This window comes from Chiloscyllium punctatum, chromosome 15 (genome assembly GCF_047496795.1).
Source record: "Chiloscyllium punctatum isolate Juve2018m chromosome 15, sChiPun1.3, whole genome shotgun sequence".
NCBI lineage: Eukaryota > Metazoa > Chordata > Chondrichthyes > Orectolobiformes > Hemiscylliidae > Chiloscyllium > Chiloscyllium punctatum.
The window spans coordinates 25,164,606-25,192,537 of record NC_092753.1 but is presented as its reverse complement, the minus strand read 5'-3'; the positions used below and the strand labels follow the sequence as shown (position 1 = coordinate 25,192,537).

The following is a 27,932-nucleotide window of genomic DNA, read 5'->3' as shown; positions in this document are numbered from 1 at the left end:
GGAATGAGGAAAGTGTGCCAAGCAGGCTAAGATAAAAGGTAGGGAGGAGGGACTTGGAGGAGGGGCGTTGGAACAATCCAAGTGGCAAGTTAACAGGAGTTATTAGAACAGCTCCTGGAGCCAGTCTGCCATGTCTCTATTGGGTTGAGCTATTTCTCTGCTTCAGGGAAGAAGGAAAAGCACTCGGGGAATCTCCATCATCTGCAGCAATTCCAGGATGTCACATGCCTATGACAGGAAATGTGATTATACATTTTAAAATTCACATCATTGCAACAGTTTAGGGAGCAGGCCTCCTTATTGGTGCAGGATCGGGGCTGCTTCTATTAAAGTAAATGGTTAAAGGCCTCAGCCAAAGCTTGATTGTTGATTTAACTGTATCAAGCAGATTGAATCTTGAAACTCTTAACCACTATTTCCCTTTAAATTGAAGAAGTCATCTCCTAATTGTGTTCTCTTTGCCCAGTCTATGCATGTTTCTGAGTTGGTCATGTCACTGAACCATTCCTTAGTGTCCTTTCTTCTTTAGTGTTTTCAAAGAAACTGAAATGTTGTTGTTTTGCTGTTTTGTAGATGCTGAGCAGCCAACACCAATTTTCAATGAAGACCTTGCTACAGAGCACGCGGCAACTGTGTAATGTTACACTTGGTCAGCATTGTAAGGGAAATGACAACATTACTGAGGTTTGTATGTTGAGCTTTTAATAGTTAAACATCTTAGAATATTGGGCAGTCACAAGTTCTGTATTGTGAGGTTAATGCCACAGAGATGTGGCCTATGGTATGTTTCTAGGTACAGTGTAAATGGGGACATACTGCAGTCTCCCTATGTGAACCTGGCTACTAAAGCAGTCTGCTTGTGTGAACCTGGCTCCTAAAGTCTCCCTGTGATAATCCAGTTCCTAATGCAGTCTCCCCGCTTGATTCCGGTTGTGAGTGCAATCTCACTGTGTCAACATTATTCTCTTTTGGGAGACTGCTTTACAAAATTTGAATTGCTTATTCTTTGGGTAGTTTATACAGCAACAGAAATATTAAATCCATAATATGTTCTGACAGTACCATGTGAAGATGCACCAATTTCGAAAGGTTTAGTAAAGGAAAAATGTTCAACATCTGATAAATAGTACAGGATTGCTGGAAGCAAATTAAGCATATGCAAGAGAATGGCAAGGAAGAAAATATATACTCAAACTGTTGAAATTGGAACATTGTGGTCAAATGTCTGACCCAAGCAACTTATGTTAATGTTCATCTTAACTTGGTAGATATCCTACTCTGTGCTTGCTATTGCATTGTCTGTTTCTCCTACCTTGCTTCAACCATCTACCTTACCTGTCCTTAAATAGGTGACCTGCTATCTGCTTCAGTTACTAACTCAGCTTGTGCATTCTACAGCCTCGCAAACCTTCCGTAGAAGGGTTTCTCTCACTTTCTGAATCTTGGATTTAATTTAGTTCGGTACACCTCAATCACTGTTTCTATCAACCCTCTTTCACCCCTTCATAATTTTTAAGTGCTTTGCAATCAAACCATAATCCATTTTTTTCATCAAATACACCATATTGTCAGTGTCAGCTCTTCATTGGAGAAATCTAAACTGATGATACTGCATTGTGCTCTGCTCGAAGCCAAGGATGGCCTGGTGGTTCAGTGTTGCCTCACAGCAGCAGGGACCTGAGTTTCACGCTTGGGCGACTCTCAGGATTTACATGTATTTGGAAAAGCAAGGACTGATTAGTGATAGTCAACATGGCTTTGTGCATGGGAAATCATGTCTCACTAACTTGATGGAGTTTTTTGAAGAAGTAACAAAGAGGATTGATGAGGGCAGAGCGGTGAATGTGATCGATGTAGACTTCTGTAAGGCGTTCGACAAGGTTCCTCATTGTAGACTGGTTAGCAAGGCTAGATCTCATGGAATGTAGGGAGAACTAGCCATTTGGATACAGAACTGGCCCAAAAGTAGAAGAAAGAGGGTATTGGTGTTTTTCAGACTGGAGGCCTGTGACCAGTGTTATGCCACAAGGATCAATGCTGAGTCTGCTGCGTTTGGTCATTTTATATAAATGATTTGGATGTGAACATAGGAGATATAGTTACTAAGTTTGCAGATGACACCAAAATTGGAGGTGTAGCGGACAGTGAAGAAGGTTAACTCAGAGTACAACGGGATCTTGATCAGATGGGCCATTGGGCTGAGGAGTGGCAGATGGAGATTAATTTAATTAAATGTGAGGTGCTGCATTTTGGAAAGGCAAATCAGAGCAGGATTTATACACTTAATGGTAAAGTCTTGGCGAGCGTTACTGAACAAAGGGACCTTGGAGTGCAGGTTCATAGTTCCTTGAAAGTAGAGTCACAGGTAGATAGGATAGTGAAGAAGGCGTTTAGGATGCTTCCCTCTATTGGTCCGAGCATTGAGAATAGGAGTTGGGAGCTCATGTTGCAGCTGTACAGGACATCAGTTAGGCCACTTTGAAATATCGTGTGCAATTCTGGTCTCCTTCCTATCAGAAGGATATTGTGAAACTTGAAAGGGTTCAGAAAAGATTTACGTGGATATTGCCAGGGTTAAAGGGTTTTAGCTATACGGACAGACTGAATGGGCTAGGGCTATTTTCCCTGGAGCGTCGCAGACTGAGGGGTGACCTTATAGAGGTTTACAAAATCATGAGAGGCAAGCTTAGGATACATAGACAAAATCTTTTCCCTGGGGTGGGGAAATCCAGAGCGAGAGGGCATAGGTTTAGGGTGAGAGAGGAAAGACATAAAAGAGACCTAAGGGGCAACCTTTGCATGCAGAGGGTAGTGCATGTATGGAATGAGCTGCCAGAGGAAATGGTGGAGGTTAGTACAATTGCAGCACTTAAAAAGCATCTGGAATGAGTACATGAATAGGAAAGGTTTAGAGGGATATGGGCCAAATGGGACGAGATTAATTTAGGATACCTGGTTGGTATGGACAGGTTGGACCAAAGGGTCTGTTTCTGTGCTGTACATCTCTATGACTCTAATTGACTGCTTGGAGTTTGCACATTCTGTCCATATCTACATGGGTTTCCTCTCACAGTCTAATGTGGTGCTGGAAAAGCACGGCAGGTCAGGCAGCATCCGCGGAGCAGGAGAATCCACGTTTCGGGCATTCCTGATGAAGGGCTTATGCCTGAAACATCGATTCTCCTGCTCCTCGGATGCTGCCTGACCTGCTCTGCTTTTCCAGCACCACACTTTTCGACTCTGATCTGCAGCATCTGCAGTCCTCCCTTTCTCCTAGATTTTTCCTCTTACAGTCCAAAGATGTGCAGGGTAAGTGAATTAGTAATGGGAAATGCAAGGTAATAGGGAAGGGGTTAGGCCTGGTGGGATGCTGTTCAGAGGCTTGATGTGGACTCGATGGGCTGAATGGCCTGCTTCCACACTGTAGGGATTCCATAATTCTATGTCTCTCCTTCCATTTGGTCTTGCCTTCATTGTTTTCCACAGCAAAACTGCCGTGTTTGTTCAGACCACCTGAATGAACCTCTCTGCAGTGGTGGGATTTGAACCCTTGTTTCCAGAGCGCTATCCTGAGCCTCTGGATAACTAGCCCAGACAACGTCACTTCAACACTATCTCCTCAATGGAGGAGAAAGTGAGGACTGCAGTTCCTGAAGAAGGGCTGATGCCCGAAACGTCGATTCTCCTGTTCCTTGGATGCTGCCTGACCTGCTGCGCTTTTCCAGCAACACATTTTCAGCACTATCTCCTCAATGCATGGTTGAAAGTTCTGAGTATAACTTGAGTATTTTACTATGTCTGCCACAGCCTAATAATTTAAAGTTGTAATAGTTTGATGTGTACAGTTATCAGAGAGAAATATAAATATAATGAAAAGCAGGTCTTCCTACAGCTCGCTCCATTACAAGTGGAAAGAATTCTAGCTCATCGTCGGGCTACAAGAAACCACGTCATGGGACATTTCAATCTCATTTATTTGCAGTTAACAATATCAACAGCAGAGGCTGCTCAAGTCCATAGTTCTACATGAAACACAATTCATGGTCAGCCCAGCAGAATAAGGGAAGACTGCACTTGTGTTTTAATGTTAAGATGCTTCAAGGATTGAACTGCTTTTAAAGCATGTGTAAGGAAGAACAATAGCCACCCTGCGTGCAGCAAGCTCTCAAATAGCAGCAGCATAATTAACCAGATAATCTGGTGGTATTGGATGAGGAATAGCCTTATCCAGGAGCCTGGAGAATTTACCTGTTCCATTTGGTAGAGTGCTATGGGACTGCTTGCATTTATTTGAACATGTTGACATTCATGAGCATACAGCAGTCCCTCAGGACTGACCCTTTGACAATGCAGCACTCCCTGAGATCGTGAGAGCGAGGAACGAGAGTCCCGTCAAACTCATTCCACCATTCAGTAGGATCATGGCTGATCCAACATTCTTTATTAGAGTGTTGCTGGAAAAGCACAGCAGATCCGGCAGCATCCAAAGAACAGGGAAATCAACGTTTCGGGCATTCCTGATGAAGGGCTTTTGCCTGAAGCATTGATTTTCCTGCTCCTCAGATACTGCCTGACCTGCTGTGCTTTTCCAGCGCTATTTTAATCTTGACTCTAATCTCCAGGCTCTGCAGTACCCACCTCTGCCAACATTCTTTATGTCCACTTTCCTGCATTTTCCCTATAATTTTTGATTCCCCTATTGATAATTAATCAACATCAGCCTTAAGTATACTCATGCCATGCTGTACATCTCTATGACTCTATGTGCTCTGCCCCCCAACAGCTCTCTGTGACAAGGTGTTCCAAAGGCACTCAACCCTCTGAGAGAAAAAAATTCCCTCATTTCCATTTTACATGGGTACTCTTTTATTCTGACCCATTGCTTTCTGGTCTGAGACTGGCACATGAGGGGAAATGTCCTCTCAGCATTCACCCTGTCATGCCTTTTAAGAATCCTACATGTTTCTTCTAAACTCCAGTGAGTAGAGTCCTGACCTTTTTAGGTGGAAGTGGGTACTGCAGATGCTGGAGATTAAAGTCAAGATGAGAGTGGTGCTGGAAAAGCACAGTAAGCCAGGCAGCATCCGAGGAGCAGGAAAATCAACGTTTCTGGCAAAAGCCTTCATCAGGAAGGGCTTATGCCCAAAACATCGATTTTTTTTTTTTTTTTTCCCTGCTCCTCTGATGTTGCACTTTTATGGCACCACTCCACTCCTGACCTTGTTAGCCTTTGCACATACGACAATCCCACCATTACAAGGATCATCCTTGTGAACCTTCTTTGACTTGCCTCCAAAGAAATAATATATTTTTTAACTGAGAGGGCTGAAACTGCTCCAGATGTGATCTCATTAGCACCTTATACAGCTGCAGTAAGACTTCCCTACTCCAATACTCCAATCACCTTAAATTAAGAGTGAGCATTCCATTAGCTTTCCTGATTACCTGCTGTACCTGTGTGCCAGTTTTGTGTTTCATGCACAAGTTCCCCCCACAGTTCCCTTGTTTTTGCAGCTTTCTACAGCTTGTCTCCATTTAAATAATACTTTCAACACCATGAGCCTTATCTGTGACAGCCCTTGACCTTTTGTAAGGTATCTTATCACATGCCTTCTGGCAGGCCAAATTCAACACATCTTCTGGTTCCCCTCTATCCACTCTGGTTTAGACTTCCTCAAAAATACTCCAATAAGTTGGACACAATTTCCCTTTCATAAAGCCATACTGATTCTTTGATTTAGATCATGATTTTCCACATGTTCTGCTATTACTTAATGATAGACTCCAAAGCTTTTCCAACAATAGGTGTTAAACTAATCAGCTTATTGTTAGCCACTTTCTGCCTCGGGTGCCACATTGGCAGTTTTCCAATCCTTTGGTATTTATCAAGAGTCATAGAGTCAAGAAACAGACCCTTCGGTTCAACCCGTCTATGCTGACCAGATATCCTAACCCAATCTAGTCCCACCTGCCAGCACCTAGATCATATCCCTCCAAATCCTTCCTATTCATAGACCCATCCAAATGCCTCTTAAATGTTGCAATTGTACCAGCCTCCACCACATCCTCTGGCAGCTCATTCCTGAGATGTTGAGCTTTTATTCCTTTGCAGCTATTCATTCTTTTGGAGGCGATCCTTTACCCATTCCTTTGTTTGCCTAACCGTTGCCCCTCCTCCCCATTCTTCCCCACTGCACCTGAAGCATGAACTCTGATTTCTCTCCATAGCTGCTGTCAGACCTGCTGAGGTTTTTCCAGCAATTTCGATTTTAGTTTTAGATTTCCAGCATCCACAATACACTTTTTTTTGTTTTTTTTCCATGTTCTTTATTATTATTGAAATATTCAAGGAGTCTTCCACTGTAAAGACTGATGCAAAATATCTGTTTAACTCCTCTGCCAATTCCTTGATCTCCTTCCCAGATTCATTTTCTAAGGAGCTTATTATCAGTTTGACCTCTCTCTTCCTTACTATGTTTTTAAATAAGGTCTTTTTATCAGTCTTTATATTCCTTTCTAGTTTGCCCTCGTAGTTTATTTGCTCTGTCTTTATTATCTTCTTAGCCTCCTTTGCTGGACTCTGAATTTATCCCAGTCTTTCAGACAGTCACTGAGTCTTGCCTCCTAACATATCTTTCAACTTTATATTCTTATTAATTTATTTGGTTAACCATTGTTGCTTTATCCATCTCTTTCCCTGCTGAGGGCTGACACCCCCTCCCAAAAACATGGTGCTGTTCCATCATTACTACACTGACATTTCTGTTGAATCCTTTGGTCTGAGTTCTGAAACCCCACTGTTAGGTGTTGATGCACCTGAACCGTGGTTAATTCAAGTTTCTCCAATTGCTGGAGTTTCCTGGTCAGTGTGTGCAATTGTCGCCTTTTCAGCTGCAGTTTGCGACTTGGATGCTTATTACCCCCATCCACATCACTCAAATTTATGATTTTAAAAAAACCAACGTACAAAATTGTGTTATTCCTCAGATGTTGCCATACTGTGAAGCAGTCACTCAAATAACCTTTTCTGTGGTTCTACAGGTCACTTTCTTAGGGTTTTCCAGTTCAACTGAAGATGAAGATTTGGTTGACAAACAGGTATTGTCATTTTAGATTATAGAAAGATGGTCTGTGGCCAGTATTTAAATGTGCATTGCTTTGTGTTCCTTTAATAAGCAAAATGCTCTTTGCCTTTTATTCTTAGTTTCTGATTAGTAACGTTAGCTGGGCAGCTTTGTTATTTTACTGGCGTGCAATGCTGCAGTTTATGAACTCCCTTTGGTTTTTGGGTCTCACACAATTGGAGACACAGATGTGTGTTTGGAACATCTTTCAATGATTGCAACAAATTAGAAAATTAGTACTTGTACAATTTCGAATTTCAAGGTGTGCTTCACGTTGAATGGAAGACTGTATATCCAGTTTCAGAGGTATATTCACTTTCAGAGAAGGTTGACTAGATTGATACCTAGAATGAACAGGTTCTTTTATGTTGAAACGTTGGAGAGACTGGGCTTCTTTCCACTGAAGTGGAGAAGAATGCAAAGTGATTTGATTGAAGTGTGTAAGGTTCTAAATGGCCTTGACAAGGTGGATGAGAGTGCAGTGTTTCCTCTCATAGGTTAGTTCAGAGCTTGGGCTGCTACTCTTGAAATGTTCCCAAATGTATTGGGTGATGGTGATCTCTGGACAAGCAGCTCAATAGTTGTTTGCTAGATCAGCAAAGCCTCTGACAGTACACCAGACTGTTAATGGAAAATCAAAATCCTTACAGTTGTGGTTGACCCAGACCTGGACTGACCACTGGATAATTTGAAGTCAGCACCAGGCAGCAGTTATGAATCAGGGCTCAGCACTAGAAGGTCAGTGTATTGCAGAGACTTCCATCAGACAGCAGCTGTATTGATGCTTTCATCGAGTAAGAAGGCATGAAGCGATGGAATGGCACAGTGGCCCTGATGTTAGCACTGTTGCCTCACAGCACCAGGGACCTGAGTTGACTGACTGTGTGGCGTTTGCACATTCTCCCCGTGTCTGCGTGAGTTTCCTCCCACGATCCAAAGATGTGCAAGTTAGGTGAATTGGCCATGCTAAATTGCCCATAATGTTCAGGGAGGTGTAGCTTAAATGTATATGGAAGTGGTGGAGTTTGGTACAATTACAAAATTAGATAGCATCTGAATGGTATATGAATAGGAAGGGTTTCAAGGGAATGGACTAAATGCTAATAAATGGGACTAGATTAATTTAGGATATCTGGTCGGTGTGGGTGGGCTACACCAAAGGGTCTGTTTCTGTGCTGTACAGCTCTATGACTCTCTAAAAATTGAGGCTACAAGAGCAGGTCAGAGCCTAAGAATACTGTAACATGTACTTAACCTCCTGAATCCCTAAAGCCTGTCCACTCTTTACAAGGCACGAGTCAGGAGAGTGATGGAATACTCCTCATTTGCATGAATGAGTGCACCTCCAATAACACTCTGGGCACATCACCAGCCAGAACAAAGTAGCCCACTTGATTTGGTCATTCCCAGAATGTTAATAGTGAAAGATTCAGTGATAGTAATGCTGTTGAATGTCAAGGGTCAGTGTTTAAATTTGCTCTTGTTGGAGATGGTCATAGCCTCACACTTGCCACTTGTCAGCCCAAGCCTGGATATTGTCCAAGTCTTGCTGCATTTGGACGTGAACTGTTTCAGTGTCTGAGGAGCCTCAAATAGTATTGAACATTGTGTGATCATCAACAAACATCTCCATTTCTGATGGTGGGAAGATTGTTGATGAAGTAGCTAAAGATGGTTAAGCTAAGGACACTACCCTGAGTAACTCCTGCAGCGATGTCCTGGAGCTGAGATGATCTAGCTCCAGGTAGCAGAGAGTTTTCTCTTGAATACAAGACCAGACCTAAGGAAGAAAATTGGAACTGCAGACAATAAAATGTGTAAAAATTTCCACACGGACTATGCAAAAATGAAGAGGGCCTTAAAATTGTCAGAGCAAAAATAAAATGTTAGTACTTCAACTCAGAGCTGAAAAACTAAAGTGTCTCTGGGCTACAAAAAGGTAGCAGGGCAAGGAGGGGTGGGTGTGGTTGGATGTTGCAGAACCATTGCAGATGAACCAGCTTGTGGGTCACAATCTTTAGACATCAGTAAACAAATGCTGTCTGAGCTCATCCTCCGATCTTACTTTCCACATATTGTGGTAACTAGATGTGATCTCATCTCCAAGAATGAAGATATTGAGTCATGTTTTTGCATTGATTGCCTTGAAGTGTCTCAACTTGATCATTTAGAATGGTTTAATTGGCTTTTGTGTTCAAAGTTCCCCATGCTGTCTCCTTGTTAGGTCATTACAGCATAAAAATAACTAAATTGCTGAATATGAAAGTGCACATCCCTGATGTTTCCAGATAATGAGGTTAACGATGATGACTTATATTTGGACTTCAAGACACCAGACCTAGTTATCCAGTTCACAACTTGAATGTTGCTGAAAGAAAGAAGCTTTTTGTCGTGTCAGATTATTTGACGTTCTTGTATTTTCCCTGTGGAGTGTCAGAAGAGTCCAATTTATCCTATTGTTTGAGCTGGAATCTCTTTATACTTAAGTAATTCTGACAAGATGTGTAACTACAATGGAAGAGAGGTTTTGATCTAAGTAATGGGTATAAACAAACAAGTGAAGGGAAAGTCTTATTATTTAAACAAGGCATGGAGCAGTTAGGGAATTGATAATCTAAATGTGGCAGATACAGTGGTGGTTGAGAATGTGATGTTGGGAAAGCACAGCTGGTCAGGCAGCATCCGAGAAGCAGGAGAATCGACATTTCAGGCATAAACTCTACATCAGAAATGAGGTTTGTGGGCCAGGGGGCTGTGAGATAAATGGGAAGGGGCTGGGGTTGGTGGAGAAAGGTAGATGAGAATGCAATAGGTAGATGAAGGTGGGAGGTGAAGGTGAGGAGAGGAGAGCAGATAGATGGGAAAGGTGATCGGTCAAGAGGGTGGTGCAGAGTTGGAGGCTTGGGACTAGGATAATGAGCAGGGGGGATGAGAAATGAGGAAACTGGTGAAATCCACATTGATTCCGTGTGTTTGCAGGATCCCAAGGCGGAATATGAGGTGTTCTTCCTCCAGGCGTTGGGTGGTAAGGGTTTGGCGGTGGAGGAGGCGGCCCAGGATCTGCATGTCCTTGGTGGAGTGGGAGGGGGGAGTGGAAGTGTTCAGCAACAGGGCAGTGGGATTGGTTGGTGCGGGTGTCTCAGAAACGTTTGGGAAGTTGGTGTCCTCTCTCCCCCATGTAGAGGAGACCACATCGGGTGCAACGGATACAGTAGATGACATTGGTGGACGTACAGGTAAATTTCTGTCGGATGTGAAAGGATCATTTGGGGCCTTGGGCGAAAATAGTGCAGGGAGGGGTGAGGGATGAGGGGGGAAGGGATGCGGTGTTGGCACAGGCTTTGCACTTCCTGTGGATGCAGGGGAAGGTGCTGGGAGTGGGGCGTGGGCTGGTGGGGGTGGTGGGGGGAGGTGGATCTGATAGACAATAGACAATAGATGCAGGAGTAGGCCATTCTGCCCTTCGAGCCTGTACCGCCATTCAATATGATCATGGCTGATCATTCCTAATCAGTATCCTGTTCCAGCCTTATCTCCATACCCCTTGACTCCACTATCTTTAAGAGCTCTATCCAATTCTTTCTTAAAAGAATCCAGAGACTGGGCCTCCACTGCCCTCTGGGGCAGAGCATTCCACACAGCCACCACTCTCTGGGTGAAGTAGTTTCTCCTCATCTCTGTCCTAAATGGTCTACCCCGTATTTTTAAGTTGTGTCCTCTGGTTCGGCACTCCCCCATCAACGGAAATATGTTCCCTCCTGCCAGAGTGTCCAGTCCTTTCATAATCCTATACGTTTCAATCAGATCCCCTCTCAGTCTTCTAAACTCAAGGGTATACAAGCCCAGTCGCTTCAGTCTTTCCGTGTAAGGCAATCCTGCCATTCCAGGAATTGACCTCGTGAACCTACGCTGCACTCCCTCAATAGCCAGAATGTCTTTCCTCAAATTTGGAGACCAGAACTGTACACAGTACTCCAGGTGTGGTCTCACCAGGGCCCTGTACAGCTGCAGAAGCACCTCTTTGCTTCTATACTCAATCCCTCTTGTTATGAAGGCCAGCATGCTATTAGCCTTCTTCACGACCTGCTGTACCTGCATGCTTGCCTTCATTGACTGGTGGACAAGAACACCCAGATCTCTCTGAACAGCCCTTTTACCTAATTTGATACCATTGAGGTAGTAATCTGCCTTCCTGTTCTTGCCACCAAAGTGGATAACCAGACATTTATCCACATTAAACTGCATCTGCCATGCATCTGCCCACTCACCTAACTTGTCCAGGTCACCCTGTAATCCCCTAACATCCTCATCACATTTCACCCTACCACCTAGCTTTGTGTCATCAGCAAATTTGCTAATGTTATTGCTGATACCATCTTCTATATCATTTACATATATTGTAAAAAGCTGCGGTCCCAGCACGGATCCCTGCGGTACCCCACTGGTCACTGCCTGCCATTTCGAAATGGAGCCGTTAATCACTACCCTTTGTTTCCTATTAGCCAACCAATTCTCTATCCAATCTAGTACTTTGCCCCCAATCCCGTGCGCCCTAATTTTACTCACTAACCTCTTGTGTGGGACTTTATCAAAAGCTTTCTGAAAGTCCAGGTACACTACATCCACTGGATCTCCCTCGTCCATCTTCCGAGTTACATCCTCAAAAAATTCAAGAAGATTAGTCAAGCATGATTTCCCCTTCATAAATCCATGCTAACTCTGTCCTATCCTGTTACTATTATCCAGATGTGCCGTAATTTCATCCTTTATAATAGACTCCAGCATCTTTCCCACCACTGAGGTCAGACTAACTGGTCTATAATTTCCTGCTTTCTCCCGCCCACCCTTCTTAAAAAGTGGCACAACATTAGCCGCCCTCCAATCCTCAGGAACCAACCCCAATTCTATTGAACTCTGGAAAATAATCACCAGCGCATCCACGATTTCCCGAGCCACCTCCTAAAGTACCCTGGGATGCAGGCCATCAGGTCCCGGAGACTTATCAACCTTCAGACCTAACAGTCTCTCCAACACCAAATCCTGGCAAATAGAAATTCCCTTAAGTTCAGGTCCTTCAGCCACTGTTACCTCAGGGAGATTGCTTGTGTCTTCCCCAGTGAACACAGATCTGAAGTACCCATTTAATTCCTCTGCCATTTCTTCGTTCCCAGTAATATATTCCCCTGCTTCTGTCTTCAAGGGCCCAATTTTTGTCCTAACCATTTTTTTGCCTTGGACATACCTAAAAAAGCTTTTACTATCCTCCTTTATATTCTTGGCCAGTTTACCTTCGTACCTCATTTTTTCTCTGCGTATTTCCTTCTTACTAATCCTCTGTTGTTCTTTAAAAGCTTCTCAGTCCTCCGTTTTCCCGCTTATCTTCGCTAAGTTATACTTTTTCTCTTTTAACCTTATATGTTTCTTTACTTCCCTTGTCAGCCACGGCCGCCCATGTCTCCTCCTGGGATCTTTCTTCCTTTTAGGAATGAACTGATCCTGCATCTTCTGCATTATACACAGAAATATCCGCCATTGTTCCTCCACGGTCTTCCCTGTTAAGGTATTAAACCATTGAACTTTGGCCAGTTGCTCCCTCATAGCTCCATATTTCCCTTTATTCAACTGAAATATTGTCACTTCAGATTGTACCCACTCCCTCTCAAATTGCAGATTGAAGCTTATTGTATTATGGTCACTACTTCCCAATGGCTCCTTCACTTCGAGGTCACTGACCAATTCTGGTTCGTTACACAATACCAGATCCAGAATCGCCTTATCCCTGGTCGGCTCCAGCACCAGCTGCTCTAAAAATCCATCTCTGAGGCACTCCACAAAGTCTCTTTCTTGAGGCCCGATACCATCCTGATTCACCCAGTCTACCTGCATGTTAAAATCCCCCATAACAACTGTAGTAACATCTTTGCGACAAGCCAATTTCAGCTCCTGATTCAACTTACCTCCAACATCCAGACTACTGTTTGGGGGCCTGTAGATGACTCCCATGAGGGTCTTTTTACCCTTAGTGTTTCGAAGCTCTATCCACACTGACTCTACATCCCCTGACTCTAGGTCCACCCGCGCAAGGGACTGAATATCCTCCCTTACCAACAAGGCCACCCCACCCCCTCTGCCCGTCAGTCTATCCTTACGATAACACGTGTAGCCTTGAATATTCATTTCCCAGGCCCTGTCCCCATGAAGCCACGTCTCAGTTATCCCCACAATATCGTATCTGCCAATTTCCAAAAGAGCCTCAAGCTCATCCACCTTGTGTCTAATGCTTCGTGCATTCATATATAGAATTTTTAATTTGTTACTGCTCTCACCCTTTCCCTCAACCCTTATTTCACTCAACTTTACAGCATGATGCCTTTTCCAGTTTTCTGCCTCCTTGATACAGTTGTCTTTCTTGACTTCTCTTGTTCTAACTACCCCTTCAATTTCCTTTTTAAACATCCAGCTTGTCCCCTCCCCCCCGCTACTTAGTTTAAATGTAGCGGTGTTGCAGCAGAAAACCTGCCTGCCAGAATGCCGATCCCTGTTCTATTAAGGTGCAAGCCATCTCTCTTGTAGAATTTATGGTTACCATAAAATATACCCCATTGATCCAAGAACTTGAAACCTTGCTTCCTGCACCAGTTCCCCAACCACACGTTCAAGTCCATTATCTCCCGGTTTCTGGCCACACTAGCCCGAGGAACTGGAAGCAAACTGGAGATAACCACCTTGGACGTCCTGCTTTTTAGTCTTCTTCCTAGTTCTGCGAAGTCTCGCTGTAGTATGTTCCTCCTCTTCTTCCCGACATCATTTGTGCCGACGTGTACCACCACCTCGGGCTCTTCACCCTCGTCCTTGAGGATGTCCTGCACTCTGTCCGCGATGTCTTTCACTCTAGCACCAGGAAAGCAACACACCATCCTTAAATCCCGTCTGCTGCCACAAAAACCCCGGTCAGTTCCTCTCACGATGGAGTCCCCTATTACCACGGCTCTATGTGATGTCCGACTCTTCCGCTCTGCTTCTGCGGCAACTTTTGATTGACAAACATGGCCGCCTTGCGAACTGGTAGTGTCATCAGACTCTACTGTTTCCAAAAGCTTCAACTTGTTCCTGACAGGTACTTCTCCCGGCGTCTCTTGCACCTGTCTCCTCTCTGCCTTCCTCATCGTCTGCACTCTTCTGCTCTCTTCTGGCATGATTGGTGTAACCTCTGTATACATCGCATCATCCTTCGCCACTTCCACCACCTAGAAAGAGACCGCACCACCAGTGATATATTTCCCTCCCCACTTCGATCAGCGTTCCGGAGAGACCATTCCCTGAGCAACTCTCTCATCGGATCCACACCCCCCGTCCATACCAGTATACACCCCACTCCCAGCATCTTCCCCTGCCATCGCAGGAAGTGCAAAACCTGCCCGAGACCTCCCCACCCCCCTGCCATTTTCGTCCTATGCCCCAAAGGGGCCTTACACATCCGACAGAAATTTACCTATATGTCCACCAATGTCATCTACTGTATCTGTTGCACCCGATGTGGGCTTCCTCTACCTGGGGGAAGAGAGGACGCCAACTTCCCAAACGTTTCAGAGAACATCTCTGAGACGCTCGCATGGAACAACCCCACTGCCCTGTGGCTGAACACTTCAACTCCCCCTCCCACCCTGCCAAGGACACACAGGTCCTAGGCCACCTCCACCGTCAAACCCTTACCATGCGACGCCTGGAGGAAGAATGCCTCATTTTCCACTTAGGGATCCTCCATCCACACGGGATCAATGTGGATTTCACTAATTTCCTCTCCCCCCACATTATCTCAGTCCCAAGCCTCCAACTCGGCACCACCCTCTTGACCTATCCATCACCTTTCCCATCTATCCGCTCCATCCTTCTCTCTGACCTATCACCTTCACCCCCACCTTCATCAACCTATCGCATTCTCAGCTACCTTCCCCCAATCCCACCCCCCTCTCCCATTTATCACTCACTCCCTCCGGCCTGCAAGCCTCATTCCTAATGAAGAGCTTATGCCCGAAACACCGACTCTCCTCCTCGGATGCTGCCTGACCTGCTGTACTTTTCCAGCAGCATAGTCTCTACTCTGATCTCCAGCTTCTGCAGTCCTCACTCTGTCCTAGATACAGTTGTAGCATCCCATCTCTCAAGAAGTGTGTAATAACATCTCTGAGCAGGTTGATTTTGGAAATTTCTAGACCTCTTGTCTCTGAATCAATAGTTTATAGATACTTAAGAACATAATGAAGAGTGACACTTGCAGTGCAGTACTGCAGGGGAGTGATGCTCTATAGGTGGTGCTGCCTTTCAGACGAAACATTAATCGGAAGGCTTGACCGCCCCCTTGGGTCAATGTAAAATATTCTATGGAGGATGAGGTAGGGCTCGTGTGGAGCAGTGGTAGTATCCCTACTTCTGGACTAAGGCCTGTGTTCCCATTCCAGCTGCTCCAGAGGTGTGTAGCATAACCAAGCATGACCCGACTTTCTGATAAGAAAAAACAGCCAGTAGTCTGGGAGCACTTTCAGTGTTGCAAAACTTCAAGTTGGACATTACTGCTTTCTCTCAGGCTTGCTGGTGTTGCTCCTGGATGTACCACCAGGCTGACGGATTTGTGTGACATAACTGTGATCTTCCAAGTCTCCTAACGGTTTCATTACCTCAGTAAAGGTTCTGCATAGGTATCCACAGAACCTGTACCTCCTGAGTCTAATCTCGTTTTGCATCTGGTAGAAGTGTATCTATATTCATTATCAGTCTGCATAGATCCTCTCTTTTGCTGCTTTGGGAGCTTTTTATGTGAACATTGCTTCCACATTTCCTTCATTACAACAGTGATGACGTTTTGAAAGTATCTCACTGTCTGAAGCATGTTTGAATAAGCCTGAGGTCATAAAATATGCTGTTGAAATGTGTCTTTATAATTCTAATAAAAGATCAAGTTGAAACAACAACAAAAAGGGAAAGTGAGGGGAACTCATTCAAACATACAGAATCTTACAGGTTAGATGTAGGAAGGATGTTTGCCCTGGGGCTGAGACAAGGTCTTGAACAGGGCACACAGTCTCAGAATAAAGGTGTCGGCCATTTAGGACAGAGATATGGAGGAATTTCTTCACTCAGAGGATGGTGGTCACCTGCACCAGAGGATTATGGTAGGTCCACATTGACCATATTCAAGACCAAGATTGGTAGAATTCTGAATGTTAGCGTGGGATAGTGAGGCAGATGCGGTTGAAGTGGCCCATCCATCTTGATCTCTTTGAATGGCACAGTGGTCTTAATGGGCTGAAGTTCCAGCTCCTGCTATTTTTGTATGTTCTTGTGTGAAGCATAATCTTGGTAAAGAGTCTGGAGGCGATATTTTCCTTCAGTTGACAGCACAGCAGTGGAAGGTGGGTACATTAAACCTATTCTTGGGAATAGTGACCACTTCTGGATCATGCTGAGAAAAATATTTTTAGATTTGAAGTGACTCTTGTCGAGTGCTGCTGCTCGGGTCTCTGCAGAAGACAATACTTTTCATTATGATTATCACACAGTGAATGGTCACATTTCCGACCTGGTTGTGGCAAACTGTGCTATGCACAAAAGAACAAAGAACAGTAAAGCACAAGAACAGACCCTTTGACCCAACAAGCCTGCAGTGACACATGACATCTTTCTAAACTAAGAATCTTTTCCTCGACATAGTATGTACCCCTATATTCCCTGCCTATTCATGTATCTGTCAAGAGGCATCTTAAGCATTGATGGCCTATTTGCTGTTTCCACCTCCTCTGGCAGCGCATTCCAACCACTTACCACCCTCTGTGTTTTAAAAAAAAATGCCTCTCGCATCTCCTTTAAACTTTGCCGTTTTTACCTTAAACCTATGAATCCTAACAATTGACATTTCTACCCTGGGAGACTCCAACAATCCATTCTAACCATGCACCTCATAATTTTGTAAACTTCTATCAGGTTTATGTACCAGGTTACAGAAACGTCTTCAGTTTCCGATGTTCAAGTGAAAACAAACCAAGTTTGTCCAATGTCTTCTAATAGTTAATACCCTCCAAACTGGGCAGCATGCAGGTAAAATGTTTCTGTATCTTCCCTAAAGCCTCAACATCCTTCTCATGTGCTGACCAGAACTGTACACAATCTTTTAAATGTGGCCTCACTAAAGTTCTATCGATCTGTAACACGACTTACCAATTTTTATACTGTGTGATCCAAGCATGCCGTTCTCCTCCTTGACCACCTTATCCACTTGCATTGCCACTTTCAGAGAACTGTGAACCTGTACACAGAAATCCCTGTATGTCAATGCTTCTAAGGGTTCTGCCATTTACTGCACCCAAGCCTCCAGCCTATTTATATCCTGCTGTGTCCTCTGGCAATCTTCCTCACTATCCACAGCTCCACCACCCTTTGTGTTGTCTGCAAACTTAGTAATCGGACCAGCTACAATCTCTTCCAAATCACTTATATAACAAGCGGTCAAGAATCAAGCACTGAGACCTGTGAAACACCACTGATCACAAATCTCCAATCAGAAAAACACTTTTTCTATACTACTTTGTCTACTGTGATCAAGCTAGTTCTGTATTCATCTTAACAGCTCACTGCGTATCCCATGTGACTTCACCTTCTATATCAGCCTGCTGTGAGGGACCTTGTCAAAGATCTTGCTTAAGTCAGTGTAGACAACATCCATGCCTCTGCCCTGATCAATCATCTTCATCACTTCCTCAAAAAACTAATCAAGTTTGTGATACAGAACCTTCCCTGCTCAAAGCCATGCTACCTATCACTAATAAGTCTGCTTTTTTTCCCAAATGTGAATAAATCCTGTTCCTAAGAATCTTCTCCAGTATATTCTGGATGAGCCCTCCAAGGTGTCTGCCATCAGTACGTCTGTGATATTCTCTCTAATCCCTAATGCAACTCCCCACCTCTTTTACATCTATATCACCTGCAACATTTAAATCCTGGAAAATTAAGCTTCTAGTCTTGTGTTCCTCTCAACCAAGTGTCAGTAAAAGCTATAATATAATTATATGCACTAACCCAGGTTCTAAATTCATCTGCCATACATCTCGCATTAAAACCGACACACCGCCAGTCTTACCTTTTCAGTAACCTCCCCTTACCTGTTCTCCTCTTAGCGCTACTGGCTTTAGTCTCAGACCCTTCCTCCATTATTTCACTTGCTGACCAACTGCTTTGGTTCCCACATCCCTGCCACACTCATTTAAACCCTCTCTGATATTTTAGCAAACCTCCCTGACAGAATATTGGTGCCTCTCCAGGTTGAGTGCAACTAATTTAGTTTAGGAGCTAAACTGATTAAGAGCAATGTCTGAACTGGTCTGAACTCTTGAGTATTGTAAACCTACGTTGGCAACTGAATGGAAATGGTGTTTCTGGAATTTTTCTGGTGTGGGAGCCGATAGGGTAGAGCACCATGGCACATGTGTGTAACTAGCATCATTCAAAATTTCCCTCCAAGATTTGTATATGGACTACTGATATTGTGCAGAAATGTCATTTGAGGAAGTGTGTAGGATGTACAGCAGTGGACAGTCTCACTTTCCATTCTTCAGTGTGTGTAATTTGTTTTTGACCTACTTCAAACCCACATTGGTTGGTGTGACGAACTCTCTGCAACTTTCGATTCCCTTGCACAGGCCCTGGCTGCTATTGATTCGGAGCTATCCGGTTTGCTGAATTCATTCCAGCTCCACAAGCTGAAGAACACTGAAATCGCTCTTTTGACAGGTTTGAAGAAACACTCCAGGACAAAGGAGAACACTGTTAGCCAGGTAATAACTGCAACACAACCTCTGGGGTGAAACTGGGATTTCAGTTATCCTGTACACCGCTATATAGAATGTTTGTCAGGCCAGTCCAAGCTCTGCTGTCTCCAGTTTGTGGTACATCATCATAATTAAAATTTCAGAGCCACTCCAATTGAGCATATAAATCTTTGACATCAGATATTCATTAAAGGCAGCGTATTGGGAGCAGTTACTTCCAGTTTTATTTTGACTGTATGAAGGTTTACATCACACAGTCTACTTTAAACTCCATGTAAGCACATGGATAACAAGACACATCACTGACACAGTGACCAGAAAGCTGCAAGACTTGTTGCATTGGTAAAGTAGCATTTATTTGAAAGTTTATTATTAATGTTGTATCTATTCATCCATTTTCTGAATACATTTCATCAAGAATTTTATGAAATTGCTTCCTAGGTTATAAATTTGTTGTTGTTTGTTTTTGTGCACAGGTTCCCTGTGTGGAATCAGTGTTTCTGTGCTGTACCTGCCACGTGACAATATATTTTTCAGTCCTAACTTTACTGTGGGGAAAGTCTTCTGCCGTCATACTTCATTCACCCCTCACTTTTTGTATACACACTGAAGATGCTACTCCCCACAGGCAGATGCCTGAGACAAACTGGAGAATTGTACACATTATGATTAGGATGTCACACTGGCCCTGAGATGTTGACGTTCTCCTTTATTGCTGCTTGTTAACCTTGGTCCCTTTTGGAATTGGAAGGCTCTTGCTCCCTTCCACACTTTGGTTCAATACTTTAAATTGAATCCCCACAGTGCAGAAGAAAGCTATTTGGCCTATCGGATCTGCTGACCCTCCAAGGACCATCCCATCGCACCTTATCCCCATTGCCTCATCCTTACCCTGGCTAATCTACCTTGTCTAGGCATCCCTGACACTACGGGATAATTTAGCACGGCCAATCCACCTAATCTGATTGACTTTAATGTTGTTACATGTACTGAGATACAGTGAATACTACATTTTGCATGCTGTATTGGCATCTTGTACCATACAAAATGCAACAGGGCAGCAGAACACCGTGCAGAAAACACAGCTACAGAGAAGGTGCGGCTAGCGAGAGATCAGAATTGACATTTGAAAGGTCCGTTCAAGAATCTGAAAACAGCGGGGAAGAAGCTGTTCTTAAATCTATTCTTACCTGTATTAGAACTTTTATATTTTCTACCTGATGAAGAAGGTGGAAGAGAGTATATATGGGATGGGAGGAATCTTTTGATTATGTTGGTTGCTGTCCTGAGGTAGCAGGGAGTATAAATGGAGTCAATGGATGGAAGGCTGGTTTGTGTGATGGACTGGACTGTGTTCATGACTCTCTGTAGTTTCTTGTGGTCTTGGGAAGAGCAGTTGCCAAACCCCTCTACTGCATCCGATAGTGCATTCGATGCTTTCGATAGTGCATCAGTAAAAATTGTTAAGCATCTTTGTGGTCATGCCAAATTTCCTTAGCCGCCTGCGGAAGTAGAGGCATTGTTGTGCTTTCTTGACCGTCTGAACCAGAACAGATTGTTGGTGATCAAGACTCCCTGGAACTTGACAGTCTTGACCATTTCCACCTCAGCACCATTGATGCAGACAGGGACATGTCCTCCACTTTGCCTCTTGAAGTCAATGACCAGCGCCTGCACGTCTTTGGACGGTGGGGGGATATCAGAGCACCTGGCAGAAACCCCCACCGTCACAGGGAGAATGTGTAAACTCCACACAGTGTCAACCAAGGCTGGAATCGATCTCTGGTGCTGTGGGGCATCTGTACTAACTACTGTGCCACCCAGACTTTCAATTAAAAAGTGACCTTAGATATACTTTGACCATCTGCAGGCAGGAGGATTTGATCTTTTTGATTTGTCTGTGCAAAGGAGTATAGTACGATCTTGGTTTAGTTGGTAGCAAACTTCACTGAGTCAGAAGGTTATGTGTTCAGGTCCTGCTGCAAGGTCTTGAACACCAAACTCTTGACCGCCTCTCCTGTGCACTGCTGAGGGAACATTGCACTGTCAGAGGTGCTCTCTTTTGGATGACGTGTTAACCTGAGGCCCCAACTGCCCTTTAAAGAGGAAAATTCATTTTGAAGAAGAGCAGAGAATTTCACCACCTTTTCACTATGTCCTGTCCAACAATTATTCCTTAACCAAAATAAATATCACAGCTTATCAGGCTTACGATCACATTGTTTGTGGGAACTTGCTATGTGTGTATCGACTTCTGTGTTTCCTTCATTGTAGAAGTGGCTGTGCTTCAAAGAACATTTCTATGGCTGCAATGTCCTGTGGTTGTGAAAGGCACCCTATTTATGCAATTTTTTTTAATGTTTATGAACTGTAACAGAGTAAGCCATCTTTCCATTCTGTGGGTCTTTTATCTGCTTTCCTCTATGGATTGTGGCATTGCAGGCAATCCTTGAAGTGTGTAGCTTGCAAGGCCATCTCAGAGGGCAATTAAGAATCAAGGGTCTGCATGTCAGCTAGACCAGGAAAGGGCAATGGATTTTATTCCCTAAAGGATGTTAGTGAACCACGAGTTTTCAACTGAGTTTCGACCACCATGATTGAGGCTGGCTTTCAATTCCAGATTGGTACATTGAATTTAAATTCCACCAGCTGCCATGGTATTTGCAGCTGGGACTGTTTTCCCTGAAGCATCGGAGGCTGAGAGGTGACCTTATAGAGATTTCTAACATCTTGAGGGGCATGGATAGGCTGAATAGCCAAGGAGAGTCAAAAATTAGGTTTAGGGTGAGAGAGAAAAGGTTTAAAAGGGACCTGAGGTCAACTTTCTCTCAGAGGGTGGTACATGTATGGAATGAGCTGCCAGAGGAAATGTTGGAGGCTGATGCAGTTGCAAAATTAATAAGGCATCTGGATGGGTATATGAATAGGAATGGTTTAAAGGGATGTGGGCCAAATGCTGGCAAATGGGACTAGGTTAATTCAAGATATGTGGTCTGTATGGAGAGGTGAACCAAAGGGTCTGCTTCCATGCTCTATGTCTCTATGACTCCATGTCCTGCAGTGCTGTTGGATTTCCACCTCATCTCCCTGAATCTAGCAATGGATTTTGCTATATTCAGCACCTTCCTTTTTCTTTAAGTCCAGTGGAAGCACACAACAGCACCACAGCAGAGCATGACTAGTTATCACCCCAAATTTAAAAAGGTGCACATGACTCTATTTCTGGCAAGTCCTTGTGTGAGCCAGAATCTGGTTGCGAAAAGGGCTTCTCTTAGCCTAGTAAGCATATCATTTCTCCTCTGGTGGAGATCTTCCTTCAGGCTATTTTGCTGATTTGGGTGCCTTAATTTTTGAGCCTTGTTGTTCTGCCTGGTGGTTTCAGATTTCCAGCTGAGATTTCTGAATCGGGAACAAATGTGAAGTCACCAGGACTGGCTACCTTCTGGAGCTTTGGGAAAGATGCTTCTACAGCAAATCATCTGTGTTCATTGGAATCACTGGTTCTAGTTTTTACTATTTTTCATCTGTGAGGAAAGAGTAATCCAGTTATTAATTGGGAAAGAGGAAGGTCTGTCTGAAACGAATGATAAGTGATGCTGTTTATAATTGAAGTTCCACAAATCAAATGAACAACGCTTTTTGGTTCAGCAGCTTGGTTACATTCTCCTTCAGACTGACACCTGGATGTGTATAAATCTGCAGCTTTTCTTGGCTGCAAACTGACAAGCACATTCTTATAATAGACACAGAACTGACCAATGCTATCTGGAATGATTTATTCTTACCCTGTGTCCTTACTGCACTCACTTGCTATCATCAACTTTGGTCATCTATCTCTATCTTCTCTCATCTTGCATGGGGGGGATGTTAAATCTCTATTGTATTATTTAATTCAACACACCATTCAGCATTATTTAATAGAGATGATACACTTGTAATCTTTGGTGTTTAGGTAATCATGCAAACTGACTTTTTTTGACATTGTTTGCAATTTCTTTCAGTCTTTGTCCTTCCTTGTAATGATCTTGGAAGCCTGTATCTTAAAAATGTAATGGGGAAAATGAGGGCCCTGTGAAGTCCCCTCTTTTTTTCGGGACTGCAATGATTGTGAAGATTAATTTGTCACTTCTTTTTATTCCCCTATTTTTATCAGTGATTAAGATACCCATATGCGTTTTTGCTTGATGAATATCTCGTTTGGGTTACACTATTTTTTTGGCTTTGACCAGATCATCCTGCAATGTTCATGTACCTTGACTGTCAATGCTCTCTACTTTGTTCTTTATACAATGCTTATTTTCCTTGCTCATCGTGGAAACGAATGACTCGTTAATTCAATCCGTTCGATCACAATGTCACGACCTCCACGGAGATCAATACTTAGCTGAAAGTTCAAATTTCCAGCGATGTGCTTCCTTTTTAATTCCCCAGCCGAGTGACTTATGATCCAAGAATTGCCTTTCGCTGAGGTTTGTATTGTAGTTCGCTTCTCCTAGCTCTAAGGTAGGCAAATATTTCAGTTTCCTACAAAGGTTTATGAATTAAATCTTCATTCTGAGTCCAGGCACCAGTTATGACTGATGCCTTTTCTGGTTAAGGGTGGAAGCTTGGTGACTTTTGTTTCTTGCACTTGGAAGGCAAGAGCAAACCGTTTGGCCCATTATGTCTGTGTCCACCATGATATGGTGTCCACCATAAACTAATCCAATCTATCTGCATATGGTCTGTAGCCCTCTGTTACCTGCCTGCTCATGTGCCTCTTAAAACTTTGCTGATGTATCTCCTTCTACCACTTGCCCTGGCAGCATGTTCCAGGCACCAACTACCCCCATATTTTTTATTTTTTAAAAAAGACTTTCCTTGCACATCTCCATTGAATCTTTCCTCCTCTCAGCTTAAATGTATGCCCCCTAGTATTTGTCATTTCCACCCTGGGAAAAAGACTCTGACTATCCACCTTATCCATGCCTCATCATTTTATATACTTTGTAACATGCTGCCTCTCATCCTCTGACATTGTAGCAAATACCTCAATATAACCTGACTAAAGTCTTCTACAGTACAAGTACCATATATATTCATGTGTAGGTTGAGTTTTGAAGAATTTTTTTTAAGCTGAAATTAGGAAGTTGACTTAAACACACAGTATTGTTTTCAAGGGGATGAAATTCATGCTTGGCATGAGTCAAAAAATGGACAAACAAGCCAGATCACTCTAAAATAAAAACAAAAGGAAAAAGGAATATGACAATTATTAAATATTAATCAACAAAATAACCGCCTCCATTCTGCCTGATATATAGAATGGTACTGTTGTACCATATTCCTCTTACCAGTATCATAAAGTGCATGTTGGTCTACACTTGTACAAACATTAATAGGCATACCAGCAGGTGGTCAGGCCATCCACTGGGGGTATTTGTACAACACACTATTCATGAAATAAAAACAGAGGAGCAGTAAATACAAAAGACCAGATGAAACTTAATTACAACCGAGTCCAACCTTGCCCCCTCTCCAGAGCAGCCGGACTGGACACCAACAACAGGACGGCTACTGCTGCACAATTTTGCGTTGGGGGGCAGGGGGGCGGTGGGGGGAGTCTCCAAATAGCGCACACACTCACCTTTTTACTGCAAATTTTTGACAGGTTTCACCTTTGCTCTGTCCAGGACAATGTTGGAGAGATTATCTGGGGTTGGGGGGGTTTAGGGTACACTCCTGTGTAGAACTCCAGGGTATGTTTGGAGAGAGAGAGGGCAGGTGGTCAGTCATTTAAAGACGGTGCCTGGGCTCCCATCAATTCAGGACTGTTCTCGGCAGCATTTCAATAAGCGGAAACCTGTAACCTGACCTCAAATTGCCTTCCTCTGCTTTGTTTCCTCATAGTTAACAATCACTCAACACCAGGTTATAGCCAGCAGGAAGTTGATGAAGGAGCAAGTATCTGATAAAGGAGCAGCACTCCAAAAGCTTGTGTTTCCAAGGAATATAACCTGGTATTATGATTTTTAACTTTGTCCATCCCAGTCCAACATCAGCTCCTCCACATGACTGGTTCCTCGTGACAATGGGAGGTGTAGTAGATTTGAATCTCAGTAGAGATGCTAATTAGTTGGCCTTAATCCCAATCCCTTTTGATTTGCAGTAAATAAGAAATTGGGTATAACTCTATACCTGTAAGAACTCCTTGGGTCTTTGGAAGACGTGCAATCTACTCGTTGTAAGCTGATACCATTGTCTCTTGGTGGAAAGACCTTGTTCTCCGTTTTCTGAGCCTTCCTTTGATCTCAAAATCAAACCACCAGGCTTACTGATGGGCAGAGGTCACATGGCCTCCTTAATTTGTCCTATATTTAAAACTACAGTGCCAACTATTATCAATCAAAACCCACAGACCTTAAACATGGAGTCATAGAGATGTACAGCTCGGAAACAGACCCTTCAGTCCAGCCTGTCCATGCCGACCAGATATGCCAACCCAATCTAGTCCCACCTGCCACCACCCGGCCCATATCCCTCCAAACCCTTCCTATTCATATATCATAATTTTATAAGCTTTAGCCCCCAGTTGATTGGTGCTAATCTCAAGTGAGAAACTGCAATTGTGTTAACTTTTTTTTGTGTGAGAGAGAGAGAGAGAGCGCTGAAAGCCGTTAGCTCTGGCGAATGGCAGTTAGCTCTGGGGTATTTGTCCAACTGCCCCCTTTTATACCCTTGATGGCATGTCAGTATTCCTTACAATAGGATTGGTCCTATGTTGTCAAAACATCAGATTTAAATGTAATAGGTTTTTGGGATCTAAGTGTCTGGATTGATTAGCTAAATTCAAAGTCTTGGTTAAAAACTGTTGCTTGGTCTGCAAACTTTTAATATTATAAATGTTTCAGTTCAGGCTCACAATATACTTGCAAACTTTCAAAATGCAGTTCACGAAAAAAGCATCTTAAAGGCACCACACAAAGCTTTCCCTACTTTTCAATTTTACAAACACCAAACTTTAGCTTCCTGTCTCCCAATCTACAATTATTCTACCCAACTTCACAACAATTCTTTCATATATCCCCTCCAAGATGGGATGTAGTTCATATATGGTCCAATTTATCTATGATTTTCATTCAGATCTTAAAATTAATATCTTCATGCCATTGTGCTTGAAATACTAAGAATGTGTACAAATAAGAATGCCAAAGCTTTCACAGCCTTGTGAGGTGTTGGCATCTGGAAATTGTAGCTTCCTTTGTACATTTCCTCCACGTTGTGCGCTGTGCATTTTCATGGGTTTTTGCTACTGGTTAGGAATTGGGCAGATATGGATGCATTGAGTTTGTGGAGTTGAATGTGTCGCAGACTGGTTCCACAAACATTAGTTTGATATTGTTGCGATTTTGTGCAAGACCCTCAATTTGAACATTTGGGCTTTTAAGATAATGGAGACATAAATTTCTGTTCTGGCAAGGTAATATACTGGTCCTTTGGCTTTTATTTGTTCAGATCAAAATCCCTGTCAGTTCTCCAAAGGGCAAATAGATTAGATTAGATTAGATTAGATTACTTACAGTGTGGAAACAGGCCCTTCAGCCCAACAAGTCCACACCGCCCCGCCGAAGCGCAACCCACCCATACCCCTACATTTACCCCTTACCTAACACTACGGGCAATTTAGCGTGGTCAATTCACCTGACCCTGCACATCTTTGTGACTGTGGGAGGAAACCGGAGCACCCGGAGGAAACCCACGCAGACACGGGGAGAATGTGCAAACTCCACACAGTCAGTCGCCTGAGTCGGGAATTGAACCCAGGTCTCTGGCGCTGTGAGGCAGCAGTGCTAACCACTGTGCCACCGTGCCGCCCATCCACTGTGCCACCGTGCCGCCCATCCACTGTGCCACCGTGCCGCCCATCCACTGTGCCACCGTGCCGCCCATCCACTGTGCCACCGTGCCGCCCATCCACTGTGCCACCATGCCGCCCATACTTCCAGGGTCAGGTGCTAATTAGATTCAATGCAGAGAAATGGGAAGGAATTCATCTTGGGAGGAGGAATATGCAGATTTATGATTTTAGCCTTAATTTTATCCTGAGTGCGGGTTGAGAGGAATGTACATCTATTTAGGACATAGAATCCCTACAGTGTGGGAACAGGCCCTTTTGGCCCAGCAAGTCCACACCGACCCTCCGAAGAGTAACCCACCTGGATCTATTCTCCTACTTTACATTCACCCTGACTAATGCACATAACCTACACATCCCTGAACACTATGTGCAGTTTAGCTTGGCCAATTCACCTAACTGGCACATCTTTAGACTGTGGGAGGAAACCCATGCAGACACTGGGAGAATGTGCAAACTCCACACAGGCAGTGACCCGATGTGGGAATTGAAACCGGGACACTGGTGCTGTGAGGTAATAGTGCTAACCACTGAGCCACTGTGCCGCCCAGTGCATAAGGCATTAGGGTTGGGCAATAAATGCTGGCCAACCAGCAGCGCCCATGTCCCACAAAATGATTTATAAAAAATGAACTGGTCTGATGAAGAGTCACTGAATTCCCTGAACACAAAACTTTAACTCTGCTTTATCTCCATGGGTGCCGCCAGGTGTGCGGAGTTTCTCTAGCGATTTCTGTTTGTTTCAGAACCCACCTAGAGTTTTTGGCCACTTGACCTGTGTGAAGTGAGCAAACTGCTTGTTCTGGCAGTCATGTAGTTGAATTTGATTTTTGTTTTCAGGTCACAGGTATTTTGTATCTCAAAACACACCACAACTTGGATAATTGAGGAAGAGAAGGAGTGTCTCAAGGCATGAGATCATGGCCTTGAACCATGATGAAGGGACAATTTTCCTTGTGACTTTTCCTGATGAGAAACTGCTAAGGAAGGGGCTTAGTCCAGCAGGGCGTCAGTGACAACAGTAAAGTCTCCCTCTGGAATATTTTGCTGTGCAAGAACAAGTGTGTTTCTAGCTGGCGAAGGCCCCCTTGGGCC

The 27,932-nt window shown here is 43.8% G+C and overlaps 1 protein-coding gene across 9 annotated transcripts in view; it reads left to right on the top strand.

Annotated features, from left to right (window-relative positions):
* akap11 (A kinase (PRKA) anchor protein 11) overlaps window positions 1–27,932 on the top strand; it is a 96,772-nt gene that overhangs the window by 19,791 nt on the left and 49,049 nt on the right. For all 9 annotated transcript variants that reach the window (XM_072584795.1, XM_072584794.1, XM_072584791.1 and 6 more), the window contains 3 exons: window positions 574–684; window positions 7,042–7,098; window positions 18,815–18,949. In XM_072584795.1, coding sequence (XP_072440896.1) covers window positions 574–684; window positions 7,042–7,098; window positions 18,815–18,949 — 303 coding nt within the window. The remainder of the gene's footprint in view (window positions 1–573; window positions 685–7,041; window positions 7,099–18,814; window positions 18,950–27,932) is intronic.